The sequence below is a fragment of the Anolis sagrei genome, chromosome 2 (assembly GCF_037176765.1).
Source record: "Anolis sagrei isolate rAnoSag1 chromosome 2, rAnoSag1.mat, whole genome shotgun sequence".
Lineage (NCBI taxonomy): Eukaryota > Metazoa > Chordata > Lepidosauria > Squamata > Dactyloidae > Anolis > Anolis sagrei.
Genome location: NC_090022.1, coordinates 278,993,308 through 279,008,535, shown reverse-complemented (window position 1 = coordinate 279,008,535; position 15,228 = coordinate 278,993,308). Strand labels below are relative to the sequence as shown.

Here is a 15,228-nt window from a genome sequence, read left to right as displayed (position 1 = left end):
TCCCGAGTCCCTTCGGGAAGATGGAGGTGGGGTACAAAAATAAAATTGTTAATAATAATAATAATAATAATAATAACTTCCCTGGTCCTCGGGTTAATATTGATGGAGCTGTACAATACCAGTTGATAGTAGTAAATATAAATTTTCTTTACTTCTGACAAAAAATTATCACTTTAAAAATGTGTAATTAAAAAAAGCAGCCACAAAAATAGCTTATAAGAAATATAGAAAGATATATCAAGCCATTTCACTGATTATAACATTATAGATACTTAATAACTCTTCAAGATCTATTGCTATCATCTGTGAAAACATGACTCACCTTGGGAAGCCATTGTTACTTTGACAATAAAGATCATAAGCCACTCCAATAGAAACAGCCATTTTCCAGTCTCCCAGTTTATGTGCTAGCCACACAGATTCTGGAATGAGGCCACCAACAAGCAACAAATCAAGAGCATATTCAACTGTCCAGACACAAGACAGGCCAAGGTCTCTAACTGCATCAGTGACTAAGGAGTGCTGCAGTGGAATGACACGAAGAAGCCTGTCTGAAAAAAATAAAAGTTGTTTCTTAGCAACTGGCATTTGCTTTGCTCTGTAATCTACTCTTAGGATGATAAAATGATGACTGCAAGCTCATTCCTTTTCATGTTTACCCACTAAATTTAGACTTTCTCCTATGTCAGCATAAACCGTGGTCTTCATAATATAGTTTACCTTAAGGAGGCAAAATGACCATGTAGCCTTAATCATTATAAACCAGGCCTGGGCAAACTTCAGTCCTCCAGGTGTTTTGGACTTCAACTCCTACAATTCCTAATAGCCAGTAGGATGTTAGGAATTGTGGGAGTTGAAGTCCAAAACATTACAAACATTGTCCCTCTTGCAACCTCATCAACATGTAGGCTCACTTGTTCCATAAAGCAAATCTAATAATCTTTCATTCTTGAGTTAGGATATAAATCAGAAGGTCTATCAAAGATTTACTACACTGGGTACATTGTAGAAAAGTCTTAATTCAAAATCACAAAGAATGGAGGAAAGAGGCAGTATTACTACACCAGTATATGAAAAGAAAAATAAATAGGTAGTTTGCCCAGGCTTGGTTTGTGATTCTCTAATGCATGTGTAAATTCTGTATGCAAATATTTTGGATATTTTGGTCTCATATGAGCCATGTCTATTCAGTTCGTCATTGTAGAAGTGGATTAGTATATGCAGATGCATGCACTGCACAATTTTAAAGGCAGGTACATATCACACATTTCACATTCACATGTTCACTGTTCATTTGGTTGCATAATGTCACAATTGATTAAGGAGGTGGTCTTCTGCAACTGTCACATAATTCAGTGAGCATAAAGTTATGCTCCTTCCAGCCATAAATAAGGAAAATTTAACTGGTAAATGGCAGCTTGACAACAGGAACAAATGCCTCAATTTTAATAATATAAAAATAAATAAATATGGATAATGTTTTTAATTAGGAGACGCAAAGGTCTTATGTTTTTATTACTTTTGTTTGGTTTTATACTATGTATTAATGTTTTAAATGTTTTACGATGTTTTTGGGCATCGAATTTTGCCTCTCTAAACTGCCCTGAGTTGCCTGAGGGCTGAGAAGGGGGGTATACCAATATAGTAAATAAAGAAATAAATAAATAGGCAGAAATGAAGAGTTCAAGAAAAACTCTTCTCTCATTGACATCAACTGGGTTTAGAAATAGTTAACTCTGGACATGTGACAGTACCATAGATTAAGTAAAGACATTAGCAGAATACCTTGCTTGATATGAAGTGGAGATAAAATATCAACACAGTGTGGAGGAAGTACGTAAAGTGGTTCATTAGCAAAGTAAGCTGCCATGAATCGTGCTAGAGACTGAACCACTGCCAGAGCAGCTCCAGTACAAATATCTCTTACCATCCATTCAGCATCTAAGAAGAAGAAAAAACAAGAGTCTTCAATAAACAAACTATGTACAGAAATAAAAACTGGAAATGAACAAGTGACTTTCTAATACAATTCCAAGGAAGCTGTGTTACTAAAGAACCTTAAAAACAGACTTTTAAAAGCAATTAAATGAAATACTACTATCCCACTAGTAAAACTCATAAAAAGCAATTGTCATAACGATAAAGTGTGGAATAACTTTTATTAAGTAATGGTTACTAGGTGCAACTACTGTTAATTGCTAAATATTGACTAAATTACAGTAATTTGACTAAAAGTGTAACTATTGAAATAATGTATTATACTTCTTTATATTACTGGCATGGGGAGACAAATTATATACCATGCTGCGTATCACAACAATATACAATCAGGAAATAAAAACAAACAATTCTACTAAGCCTTGTACACATTAACAAACCTGATAAATCATTCTTCTCTGTTGCAGAAATTTGACTTCGTTTCAGAAGCTCATTCACTAAATGATCACATAGACCCTGTGCTTCATTTAATCTATAGTGATACAGATGGCAATATAATATAGCAAGATAATACCGAGTTTGCAGAAAAGGCAGTTTCTTTCCTCCTGTATTAAAAAGAAAAATGTTTACTAGAGATAAAAATATAAACTTTATGGTTTGTAATTGTAAGATTTCTCTGCTAAATATCATTTTTACTTAATACTACTTTTAGTTTACCAAGCATGTTAAAATTAAAAAAATTAGGGACCGCTTAAAGTGGGGAGGCTAATTTATGACACCGTAAAAATGCCGGAGAAGCAAGGAGGAAATACTACAATCAAAAAGGCTTGGCGTCATAGTGGACGAAGTGACAGCTCACCCTGTGACCAAATTGAGCAACCTCCAGAACCCAGTGGAAGAACTGCTGAATGGCCTGTCTGTCTGTATGTCTTGTTCAAAAATGGCACTGAATGTTAGCCGTGTATGTGTGTATTATGCTCCACCCTGAGTCCCCTTTGGGGTGAGAAGGGCGGAATATAAATACTGTAAATAAATAAATAAAAGGTCTGGAAACCATGCCCTATGAGAAGTGCCTTAAGGAGCTGGGTATGTTTAGCTTGAAGGAGAGAAGGTTAAGAGAGAGAGCAAGCATGTTTTCCACTGCAAGAGACTAGGGGCCCTTCAAGACAGGCCCTATATCCCAGGATCTGATTCCAGGTTTCCTGTTTATCCCAGATTAACTGGCAGTGCAGAATCATATAATCCAGATTAAAGCAGAAAACCTTGGATCAGATCCTGAGATATGGGGCCTGTCCGGAAGGGCCCAAAGACATGGAACAATTGTTTCAATCTATAGGAAAAGAGATTCCTGCAAGTCCCAGCAACACTAGCAGCACAGCACATGTGGAGGCACATGTGGAGTTATTGTCCCACATCTAGAAAAGTCCATACTTAAGTCATACTGTATTTACTGTATGTCTAAGAACATGAATGTTTTGTTTATATTGAGCAATATGACATCTTGAAGCGTTTCTTACTGACAGGTAGGGTACGTATTCTGTAAAACAATCACATTTCCTGTTGTTGTACCTTTTACTTTTGTTTCTTGAATGGCTTTCTTCCATATTTCCACTGAGTCTTCATAAGATCCTGTTAGAAACTGCTCCTCACCTTAAAAACAAGCTAAACTTTAGAACTTATACAAACCATTTAATTACCAAAGAACATGAACTTTAAAGCAGGCAAGATAATTTGAAAGGGTAAGAAGGGGAAAATGCAATTCATTCAGGCAAATAATTTTTTTTAGAGCATACAGGAAAATGTGGATTTTCCATGCTGGATATTAAATTATGTATTTAAAATGTTTATGTTTATATTAATAGTCCACATTTCAGGACACTCCACATAAAAGACAAATAAAAATAATGAATTAGAACTAAATATGAAGCAACCAAAACCATCATACCTAACCCTAAGCACACTTGGTCTCATCTGAGTTAGTACAGCTGGCCCTCAGCATCCATAAGTTTTGCATCCATTGATTTTACTAACCACAGCTCAAAATATTTGGGAAAAAATCCAGAATGAAATCCTTGTGCTGTATATGGAGCACTACACTGATGTGTGGACACATCCTGCTGCAGCCTTCTGCCATTTCACAGATCTTCAGGCTCTCTCTGGCACTCATTTGAGATGTTCTCTATTTTATATAAGGCACACTATTTTACTATGCCATAATATATAATAGGACTTGAGTATCCATGAATTTTGGTATCTACTGGAATCAAATCCTAGCCGATATTGAGTGTCCACTATATCTGAATGGGGGAATATTAAAGTTTCAAAATTATACATTAAATTGAGTCATTAAACACATCATCAGTATTCATTACAAGGTGCAATATTATAACATGCTTCCTTTCAAAATACTAACCAGCCACAGAACTGAGGTTGAATTTATGTTCCAGTCTTTCTCCTGAAGACTGTAAGATTGCCTGTATATGAGTTGCAAGGGCTTCAGTCACTGGTCTTTCACAAACAATTTGCATCTCAGTTTGTTCTTTTCTGTTAAGTTGTGCCCAGTACAAAAGAATGTGCTTATACAGTAGACGCCACATTATAATCAATCTAAAGTTAAGAAAGGATTAAACATTTACAGTCAAAGTCACAAATAAAAATAATTAGCTTTAGCCAATATGGGCCTGGGTGTAAGATCAGACCCGGTATTAACAGATTGGCTCCCAATGTAAGAGGTATTGGTTGAACAGTGAATTGTAGCAGTGTTAGGAACCGTAATTGTGATATTTCTAGCACTTTTGTCCTCCCCTAGGTTATTTTCAGTGACACTTTAGCTAAAATTGGTGTCCAAGGAAAGTCACATTGACAACCTTTTGGTGCCATAGCCTTCAGAGAGGATGTCCTGCTACTGTTGCACTGCAGAATAGTAACTCACTGATTACACAGAACCTTTTAAAAGGCACAACTGAAGACACAAAGGGACTCAACAATCCTTAAAATCCAGAAAATATGAAACACTTCTTGTCTCAAGCATTTTAGATACGGGATAATCATCCTTGTACTTATTTACTAACAAAGATATTGGGCATCATAGTACCAGCTGCAACTTCCATTCTGTTCTTGTAGTCATGTCAAGTGCTGTGTTTGTAATGAGTTTAAAATATGAAATTGCCCATGATTTCTTTTTTAGTGTGAGCAATGTAGGAGTCAGATAGTGGTGGGAGCTAAAAGAAATATAATTATTATGTATTTTGCACAACTAGCTTACACCATTCCATCTAACACCCCACTTTCCAAGTCAGTAAACTAGTGTTTGAGGCTAACTGTAAAACCAACTAAAATACTAAAATTATTTCCATTTTGGCAAAAGCCAAAATTCTCATTAAGCGTTTTTTTTTAAATGTGGAAATCTAATGAGTTTCATTTTTAAACCACCCTTATTCATGAAGATGAAAAATACCTCTTTTCTTGATTACTAGTCAAGCTTGCAACCGGCAGGTTTAGTATAAAATCCAATGCACAAAAATTCTGATTGTTGTTCAAATCCATAGTTTGAAAGAGACATTCCACTATGGAATCTAATTCCACCATATTATTCACATCCAGACCTGTGGGAAGTATTGCATATTGTGGTGTGTTTTTGCCATTTAAAAAATGAGAAACCATCTTCAGTAAAGAGAAGCCTCCCAAAAGGTTACTGAAGAACATCTGATCTTGTTGTCCGGCAAGCATCAATTTTAGGGTCTGTGATGTGAGCTTCAACACATGTCCAAGAGTTTGTCTATGCTTACTATCCCAAGCCAGTACAGTCAAATATTGCTGGAAACATTTTAAGACACGTTGTATCCATGGATGATTCTTGACAGGGTTATCTAACGGTACAAAGCAAAGTTTTGCATGTTGAAGAATATTAAAGAAGTGTGCAATGCAACGTAGAGTACAACTTAACAGCATGTCTCTTTCTTGTATATTTCTTGAAATGCCCACTCTCCAGGCTGCAATTAGATTTTTTTGAATATAGTTCATTTCCAAAAATTGAGCGTCCTTTTCTCCGCTGCATTCATCCACTGCATGAATAGTGTCAAACATTGCTGCAAATTCCAATCGACCTTCATCACATATATAGTTATCTGCTTTTTGGCTTCGCTGAATAAAAGAGTAACTATGGAACAGGTTGTCATCTTCAAATTCTTCATTGTACTCCTACATTTAAGAAAAATATTATAAACCATTTGAAATATGTTTATTTTTCATATATTTGCAGAGAATACAGAATTGCCTTAGAAAAGTGTGTTCATGCACAAATGCTGTTTCACTAACCATTGTACAGGAACTATAATAATACAATAATAACTTTATTCTTACATCCCGCCATCATCTCCCCGAAGGGACTCGGAGTGACTTACATACGGGACAGGATGTCCACAAGACATAAAAGCAAAACCATTCATTAAAACAAAAAAACACAACAAAGATAAAACATAACAATCCAAATAAAAACACAATTAAATAAAACATAAGAATAAAAAACAGAAGTATTGAAACTACATCAACAATGTTCGACAAAAACCAATAACCAGAAATACTAAAATGGGTGTGAACAGGATATAAAAAAGGCCAGGAATGGGTTAGTGCAAAGCAGCATACCATAGAGCCGAGGAGATGGATGAAGTACAGAGAACAGAGTACTCTCTGGCGGACTAGGAACTGAACATATATTATTTGGGAATAGTCCTTCTTCAATGCTTGCTGAAACATCCAGAATTTTAAAACCCTAAGGAAGGAGGACAGTGTGGGGGCTTGCCTACTCTCCCTGGGGTGAGTGTTCCAAAGTTGGGGGGCCACCACCGAGAAAGCTCTCTCTCTCATCCCTCCCTAGAGCCTGTGCCAGTTCATAGGGAGAGATGCAGATGCAAAGATAGGTAGGGCCCAAACCATTTAGGGTTTTATAGGTCATAACCTACACTTTGAATTGGGCCCGGAAACTTATCGGCAACCAGTGGAGCTGCTTTAATAGGGGCGTTGTGCACTCCCTATAATTAGCTCCCTATAATTAGCTGCCAACCTTTGCACCAGTTGCAATTTCTGGGCTGTCTTCAAAGGCAGGCTTACGCAGAGTGTGTTGCAATAATCCAATGTAGATGTAACCAAGGCATGGACTACCATGACGCACAAACTTTAACTGTACAAAGGACCTCCCGGCCACTGCCGACACCTGAGCATCAAGCATTAGTGCTGAATCTAGGAGAACCCCTAGACTACGGACCTGTGTCTTCAGGGGGAGTGTAGCCCCGTTGAAAACAGGGTGCCACCCTATATTCCAATCAGCCTCATGGCTGACCAGGTGGGCCTCTGTCTTGTCTGGATCAAGCTTCAGCTTGTTAGCCCTCATCTAGAAACATATCCCATATAAAAACGTAGCTGATATTGTAAGTCTGAGGACAGGGAACTATTTTGTAAAGTGAAGATGCCAAATAAATAAAAAGAGCTGCATTGGGAAGATGGAAGGGAATCTATGCTTCATAGATTTTCTCTGTTGTAAAGAAATGAGCTGAACTAAATCTAAACAAACTATATACACTTCCTTTCCAAACAAGAAAAGGATCTGTATCCTTCAATTGTCCTTATGAGTACTTGCATAATGATACATGTTTTTTTTTTTTTTAAAAATTGCTCCATGTGTGAAACAAATGACAACCTCAAGCAAAAACCCCATCAAATCATGCTCTGCAGAAAGGAAAACAAATGGCATTGAACATAATTTTAACTCACATTATATTAAATTATACTTCACAAAGAAATTAACAGAAAAGTCAACTTGAATACCTGTAAGCACGTTGCTTCTCCAAGAATTTCTGTTGCTCCCTCCTCTTCTTGAAGAAATTTTGGAATAGCAGAGAAGGCAGAAATTTGATTTTGATGATGGTGTAACAATTTAGCTCTTAAGGAAGTCAGTGACTGCACTGGCAGCCTTTCCCCCTGTGAATAGTAAGAGATTAATGTTGTTATAAGTTTCCTTATTGTTTAGATGCCACTCAATACAATGTTGTGGCCGGCAGGAATAAGGAATCACAAAAAAGATGCTGAGAGATGAAAATAAAAAGGAACAAAATTAGCACTGTCATTCTAGACACTTTTTTTGTCATGTCAGGAGTGACTTGAGAAACTGCAAGTCGCTTCTGGTGTTAGAGAATTGGCTGTCTGCAAGGACGTTGCCCAGGGGACGTCCTTTGATTTTTTTATCATCCTTGTGGGAGGCTTCTCTCATGTCCCCGCATGAAGAGCTGGAGCTGATAGAGGGAGCTCATCCGCCTCTCCCCGGATTTGAACCTGTGACCTGTCCTGCCAGCACAGGGGTTTAACCCACTGCACCACCGGGGGCTCCTATTCTAGACATCAAAAACATAAATAAGATATAATAGCAAAACTGAGAAAAGTAAGATTAGAAGCATGGATAAAGATAATATCTTATTTTAAATACTTGTTCTAGTCAGGAATCTGCATGGATACTATGAATTCCAGCCTTGTGTTAGAATAGAAAACAAAAGTGAAGGAAGAGTACCTTAGAAGAAACCATAGAATGGTGTAGTTTTTCAAGTCTCTGAGCAGAATCAAGTAGCAACAATCTCATATATGTTGATGGTGAAAAACTATCCAAAAACTTTAGAACTGTGATTAAGTATCCATCAGAAGCAATGAGGTAGGGTAAACGTGGGTGTGATGTTACAGAAAATCTCTGTCTCATGAGATCTCTTTCAGATGCTGATGAATCATGGGAGTGATTTGAATCTTGAAGTAGAGAGTCCTGTGATCTGGCAGATTAAAGAAATAAGTATTAGAAAAATAAAACAGTAAATACAATAGTAATGCAAAAAAAGAAAGAAAAAGCCATCTCTAGATTCTTCTATACTGCTTTTCTCCCAAACTATGGCCCATCCCCACCCAGGAAGTGCAAATCTTCACCTGTGGTGAATGACTTAAACATCTTATATGGCAGAGCTTTCCAAACTGTGTGTCATGACATGTTAGTGCATCAGCTGCAGTGTGTGGGTGAGTCATGTGAAAGCAACTAGCAACCTCTGTATTTATGTGCAATAAACAATAAATCATATATTTAAAAAAAATTAAAGGTTTTAATTATTACATTACAATATAGAGATTTTTTTTGTCGTGTCAGGAGCGACTTGAGAAACTGCAAGTCGCTTCTGTTGTGAGAGAACTGGACATCTGCAAGTGTGTTGTCAGGGGACGCCTGGATGTTTTACCGTCCTGTGGGAGGCTTCTTTTTTGTCCCCACATGAGAAGCTGGAGCTGACAGACAGGAGCTCATCCCGCTCCTTGGATTTGAACTGCTGACCTTTCGGTCAGCAGTCCTGCCGGCATAAGGATTTAACGCATTGCACCCACCAGGGGCTAACATCGAAACTGAATTCTTATTTAGAAATTCTTAACCATAAACAATTATATCTCATATCAGTTAGCTAACCACAATCACATTGTTATTATGATTATTTCTATTTGTAGCAACTATTTCAAAAGGCAGTACATGTGTCAGAGCAATTGCACACATGTGTTTGCCACCCTCAAAAATGATCCTGAAGCTCATCTGCAAAATGCTTGCCGTAGACTGAGAGAAACTCTGGCAGACACACTTCCAAATTCAAGCCATTTATTATTTATTATTTGAACTTATATGCCGCCACTCCCCTGGGGCCTGGAGCAGCTTACAAGAACAAGCTAAAATTGAACACAATTTAAAAACAATTTAAAACAATTTAAAAACAGCAATATCAGAGATCAAAGGCCCGTCGAAACAGATATGTCTTACATGCCCTGCGGAAAGCTAAGTCCCGCAAGGCTCGGACTTCAGGTGGCAGAGTATTCCAGAGTGATGGTGCCACTGCTGTAAAGGCTCTGCGTCTGGTCGCTGTTAGACGCAAGGTCTTGACATATATTGAAGCGTTTGGGACAAGAAAATCCCAAAAGCTGTCAAAAGTGTTTAGTGGATTCTTACACAGGCAAGTTTAAGCTAAGAAATGACCTTTCCAATCATGTGGAATGCTCTGTGCTTGGTTTTAGTGAAAAGACATTCAACAGTATGAGAGAATATTTCAACACTGGAACAGTGAGCTTCTTACTGGAAAGTCCAAGAAAAGAAAAAGATCAAACGAACTTTATACAACATCACACATCGGAATGAGCAAGCAAAACTGTAAGGAACAAATGGCACCGTGTGGAATGATGAAGTGGAGAATACATTCTGCATGCAACATCTGTGTAATCTTACATATGAAGGGATATGAGAAATCTAGTGTATGAAATTAGTGAAGGGCCTGAAAAATCATTTTTACCTATGTAATACACTGAAGACAACTTTGAAGGCCTTCATATGGCTGCTCCTGCCATCTAAAATGTGGTGGGTGACAACTAGATAGAGGGTTTTTGTCAGGAGCTTGTACCCACCTATGAAAAAGTCTCCATGATGAGTCACCAGAAATCTGATTTCATATTTTTAAATGGAAGAACAACTTTTAACTGAGGTTACTTTATACTGCTTTTATTTTTGTTTTAAACAATAACAATTATTACTACTACTACTACTACTACTACTATTTGTTGTGTTGGATTTTATTTTTCTGTTTTAAAGTTGTATTGGAAATGCTTATCTTTCATGATGGCAGTCAAGCTTTTAAGAATAAATAAGCAAACACATTCTGGGAGAAGGGGGCTAATACACCCAAGAAAAGACCAGTAAAAAGGATTAGAATTGTCTTTGCTTGGCTTTGTTAGACAACGCTATTGACAAAAGTTGTTCACTCAGAATCTATAGCATGCCTGGGCAAACTGTCTAACAGGGGCTGCATGCTAGCACTCCCTGCTAGGAGCTGTTTGGTGATGGATGGATGGAAGGAAGGAAGGAAGGAAGGAAAGGATGGAAGGAAAAAGAGGGAGAGGGAGAGAAAAGGGGGAAGGAAGGAAGAACGAAAGGGTAGAAGGGAAGGATGGAAGGAGCAAGAGGTAGGGGAAGGAGGGAGGCAAGGAGGAAGGAAAGAGAGAAGGAAGGAAAGACAAAAGGGAAGGAAGGAAGGAAGGAGAGAGAGGGAAGAAAGGAAAGGGAAGGAAGGGAGGGAGGGAAGGAAGAAGGAAAGAGATGAAGGAAGGTAGGAAGGAAGGAGAAAGAGGAAGAGGGGAAAGGAAAGAAGGATGAAAGGTAGAAGGGAAGGAAGGAGGGATGGAGAAAGCAAGAGGTAAGAAAGGAAGGGAAGGAAAGAGGAAGGAAAGTGAGGAAAGACAAAAGGGTGGAAGGGAAGAAGAAAGAGGAAGGGAAGGAGGAAGGAAAAAGAGAAGGAAGAAAGATAGGAAGATGAGAAGGGCCTAAGAAAAGAGCCCAAGGGGCCGCATCCGGCCCCCAGACCTGGGTTTACACATACCTGATCTACAGGATAAATAATGGCATTGAGTAATTTTCACACTTCTTGCTTAGTACATGTAAATTTAATGCAACATCATAGACAATATCAGTTCTGTAAGTGAGTTACAGGTACAGCCATATATTGCATATTTTTTAATGTGTAACTTATACTTACATGTTGAAAATGTCATTTGCTCAGCAGGACAAAGCCATTATAAGAAATAGAAGAGAACTATGAATGAGAAACAGATATTGAGAACAAAGATACAGAGGAAAGCAAAATAATTAATTGAAAGGTGAAACATTTAAATAGAAAATGCAAGAAAGAAAAAATGTGATCCAATAATTTCAAAAAACTAAAGGTTGATCTCACCTGTAGGTTATTAGAGGGTGAAGAGGGATGAATTCTGCTGGTCCAAATTCTACAGAGCAACCATAAGTAACTAAAGTCAGCAATTCACCCAAACAAGTCATTAAGATCAGTGACCCACGTTTCAACATGCACGCCAAAAAAAGACTATCCGGAGTCCAACTCATGTCAGCAATCCAGTAAGACCTAAAAGAAAACAAATTATGCCTTCAGGAATCGGTATCACATTTCACAAAAATATTTTTAATCTTCCGAAAAATATAATTGTATATACTGACCTTATAAACCTGGATGATACTTTGTGATTCTTGCTCCCACAGCCTTTGAGCCTACCAGAAACAGTCAGAAAATTCATGGTGCTCATAAACAAAATCTGAGATGACTGGAAAAAATGGAATGACAAAAGAAGAAATAGATTAACCTGCATGCAAACACAAGGACTTGAAATGCAATGTTTTTCAGCATATTTCTTATGCTTATTGTGAACGGATTAGATTTATTTATTTATTTAGATTAACACATATAGCAGAAATAATCTGCTTGAACATAACTGTGAGAAAAATAAGTGTATTTATTATATTTTAATCTGTTTAACCACACTGTAATAATTGTTTTTTAACTTATTTTAACACTTCTTAAACTTGGCTAAAGTGTGCAATTGTTAGCTGCCTTGAATCCACATGGGGAGAATGGCAAGGTGTAAATAAAGTTAATAATAATACAACAAGACACAATCTTCTGTTCTCTTTACCTGGTTTTACTGCAGTCTTTTATTAAGACTTTTAGGGCCATATCCATATTTGGATATGGCCCTAAAGTGAAGCAGCTGACACTGCAATGTGAGCTCCTGGAATGTCTCTTTCTGCCCTATTCTCCTCTTCCTGATTGTGGAATGCCTGAGTAATTTCCACTCTTCCCCTTCCACCCGCCACACAAAAGTTTATTCCACTCAGAAATGTGTTCTAATCCTGTGTGTGGCATTTTTAGGTGACTTATGGAGCTGCCAGGGAATGGAGACCTTCGCTTCCAGAAACCCTGTTCCACCAGCACAATGTAGGATGTTGCCCAATGTTGTTTACAGTGCCACACATAACTTTCACAGAGTGAGTTCTCTTATGCTATTTGTACCTGTGGATCCTTTTGATTAACAGCCACTGCTAATACAAGTCCATCCCGTGACAATGCAGTACACAAGGCACCTCTTGATTTAATTGATTCACAAGGTGGTGTAAGACTAGATAGGGAGCATGTTTGTTGTGCCCAGTGTATCTGACATGGAAAAGAGCTACATAAAACAAAGGAAAAAAAAGTAAATATATACATGTACACAAAATATCACTATTAGATCTCTTTTTAGCCCCTTCCACACAGCTGAATAAAATGCCACGTTTTCTGTTTTAGAATCATAGAATCAAAGAGTTGGAAGAGACCTCATGGGCCATCCAGTCCAACCCCCTGCCAAGAAGCAGTAATATTGCATTCAAATCACCCCTGACAGATGGCCATCCAGCCTCTGTTTCAAAGCTTCCAAAGAAGGAGCCTCCACCACACTCCGGGGCAGAGAGTTCCACTGCTGAACGCTCTAAGAGTCAGGAAGTTCTTCCTCATGTTCAGATGGAATCTCCTCTCTTGTAGTTTGATGCCATTGTTCCGCGTCCTAGTCTCCAGGGAAGCAGCAAACAAGCTTGCTCCCTCCTCCCCGTGGCTTCCTCTCACATATTTATACATGCCTATCATATCTCCTCTCAGCCTTCTTTTCTTCGGGCTAAACATGCCCAGCTCCTTAAGCCGCTCCTCATAGGGCTTGTTCTCCAGACCCTTGATCATTTTAGTCGCCCTCCTCTGGAAACATTCTAGTTTGTCAATATCTGTCTTGAATTGTGGTGCCCAGAATTGGACACAATATTCCAGGTGTGGTCTAACCAAAGTGGAATAGAGCGGTAGCATTACTTCCCTAGATCTAGACACTATGCTTCTATTGATGCAGGCCAAAATCCTATATGTCAGTGTGGACTCAGATAACCCAATTCAAAGCAGATGTTGTGGGATTTTCTGCCTGGATATTCTGGGATATGGGGCTGTGTGGAAGGGCACTTTGTCTGAATGTGCCAAATGAAAACATTTTTAGGTCTTATTCATATGCATCCTTAGCAGGAAGCAAGTTCCACTGAAGACCTATAAACATGTATAGAAATGTGCTATTAGATATGTTTTGTTGTTTTTATGTTATTATGTTACAGTTCAATTAACCACTTCTAACATAAACAGTATATGCCTTTAGTGAACTTACTTTGAACTCTTGAAACTGTTCTCTTGCCACTTAATTTCCAAAAAAGTAACCATCAATTTTTCCTCAGAATAAAATGCAAAAGAACAACAGCAGGTATCCCCCAGCATCTGTCAAGGAATCAATAATAGTTTAATAAATCAGCTTGGATTTATTCATCAACTAAAATAAATTCTTTTTCGGTTCACACTGTCTCGCAATAATTTCTGATTTGCCAACTAGTTGTGAAGCTTTACACAGAGCAGCAGGCTAAACAGAATGTATACTTCTATATCTTATTTTTATTCCTTCAAAATTTAATAATAATAATAATAATAATAATACTTTAATTCTAGACACCGCCCTCTCCCCCCGAAGGGACTCAGGACAGTTTACACATTAAAAAGGCAAACATTAAATGCCTCAAATGAGTACAAAAACATAAAAAAGAAAACAGGATAATGCACAGTAACAACAGTAAACTTACAACAAAGGAATTAAGCAGTGAAATGGAAAAAAACCCCAGAAACAATCCAGTAAGACATAATGAACTAAAACATGAGTAAACATTACAACATATACCCTAAAAGCAAATACATTGCATTAAAATTGACTTAAGCTGAACACTTTAAACTTGGCCTTCCATATCCAAGCATTCTGCATCTATGGATTCAACTACTGTATTCATACCCTGGCAATACTTTTAAAAAACCAAAAAGCAAATCTGAATTATGCCATTTTAAATAAGGGATAATATTTTAATGCACAATTATATATAATGGGACTCCAGCATCCATAGATGTTTGTATCCGTGGGAGTCCTGGTACCTTCCTCCAGTGGAAAACAAAGGGCCATTTTATATATGGAGTATCATAGTTTAGATGCTGCCTGGAAAAAAAGCATGCATAATATACATTTACTACTGTTCCATATTAAAACAAAAATAGTATGCAGTCATTTCAGGCAAACATGTTGGCACAAATGGCTTCTCCATTCCTCATACCCTTCCAATTTCCTTTCCTTTTAAATGTTCACAGCTTTAGGGCTTTCCATCTAACGATTGCTTCCTCCTCCCAAGTGAAAGCATGCTCAACTTCTATACGGATTGTGGCATTTTGGTTATATAGGCAATACCACTCAGAGCCTTCAAAATAATAATTAAAAACCCAACAATAAATTGCAGATGTGCAATAGAAAACTTTGAGGTTCTTTTTAATCATGTCAGAAGCAACTTGAGAACATACT

At 37.7% G+C, this 15,228-nt stretch overlaps 1 protein-coding gene across 3 annotated transcripts in view; it reads right to left on the bottom strand.

Annotated features, from left to right (window-relative positions):
* Positions 1-15,228, bottom strand: part of CPLANE1 (ciliogenesis and planar polarity effector complex subunit 1) — a 77,702-nt gene that overhangs the window by 54,756 nt on the left and 7,718 nt on the right. For all 3 annotated transcript variants that reach the window (XM_067464635.1, XM_067464636.1, XM_067464637.1), the window contains exons 6-17: positions 14,008-14,114; positions 12,846-13,002; positions 11,996-12,099; positions 11,721-11,903; positions 8,498-8,747; positions 7,762-7,914; positions 5,396-6,138; positions 4,352-4,545; positions 3,508-3,588; positions 2,379-2,543; positions 1,786-1,941; positions 323-551 (exon numbers count right to left, since the gene is read on the bottom strand). In XM_067464635.1, coding sequence (XP_067320736.1) covers positions 323-551; positions 1,786-1,941; positions 2,379-2,543; positions 3,508-3,588; positions 4,352-4,545; positions 5,396-6,138; positions 7,762-7,914; positions 8,498-8,747; positions 11,721-11,903; positions 11,996-12,099; positions 12,846-13,002; positions 14,008-14,114 — 2,522 coding nt within the window. The remainder of the gene's footprint in view (positions 1-322; positions 552-1,785; positions 1,942-2,378; positions 2,544-3,507; positions 3,589-4,351; positions 4,546-5,395; positions 6,139-7,761; positions 7,915-8,497; positions 8,748-11,720; positions 11,904-11,995; positions 12,100-12,845; positions 13,003-14,007; positions 14,115-15,228) is intronic.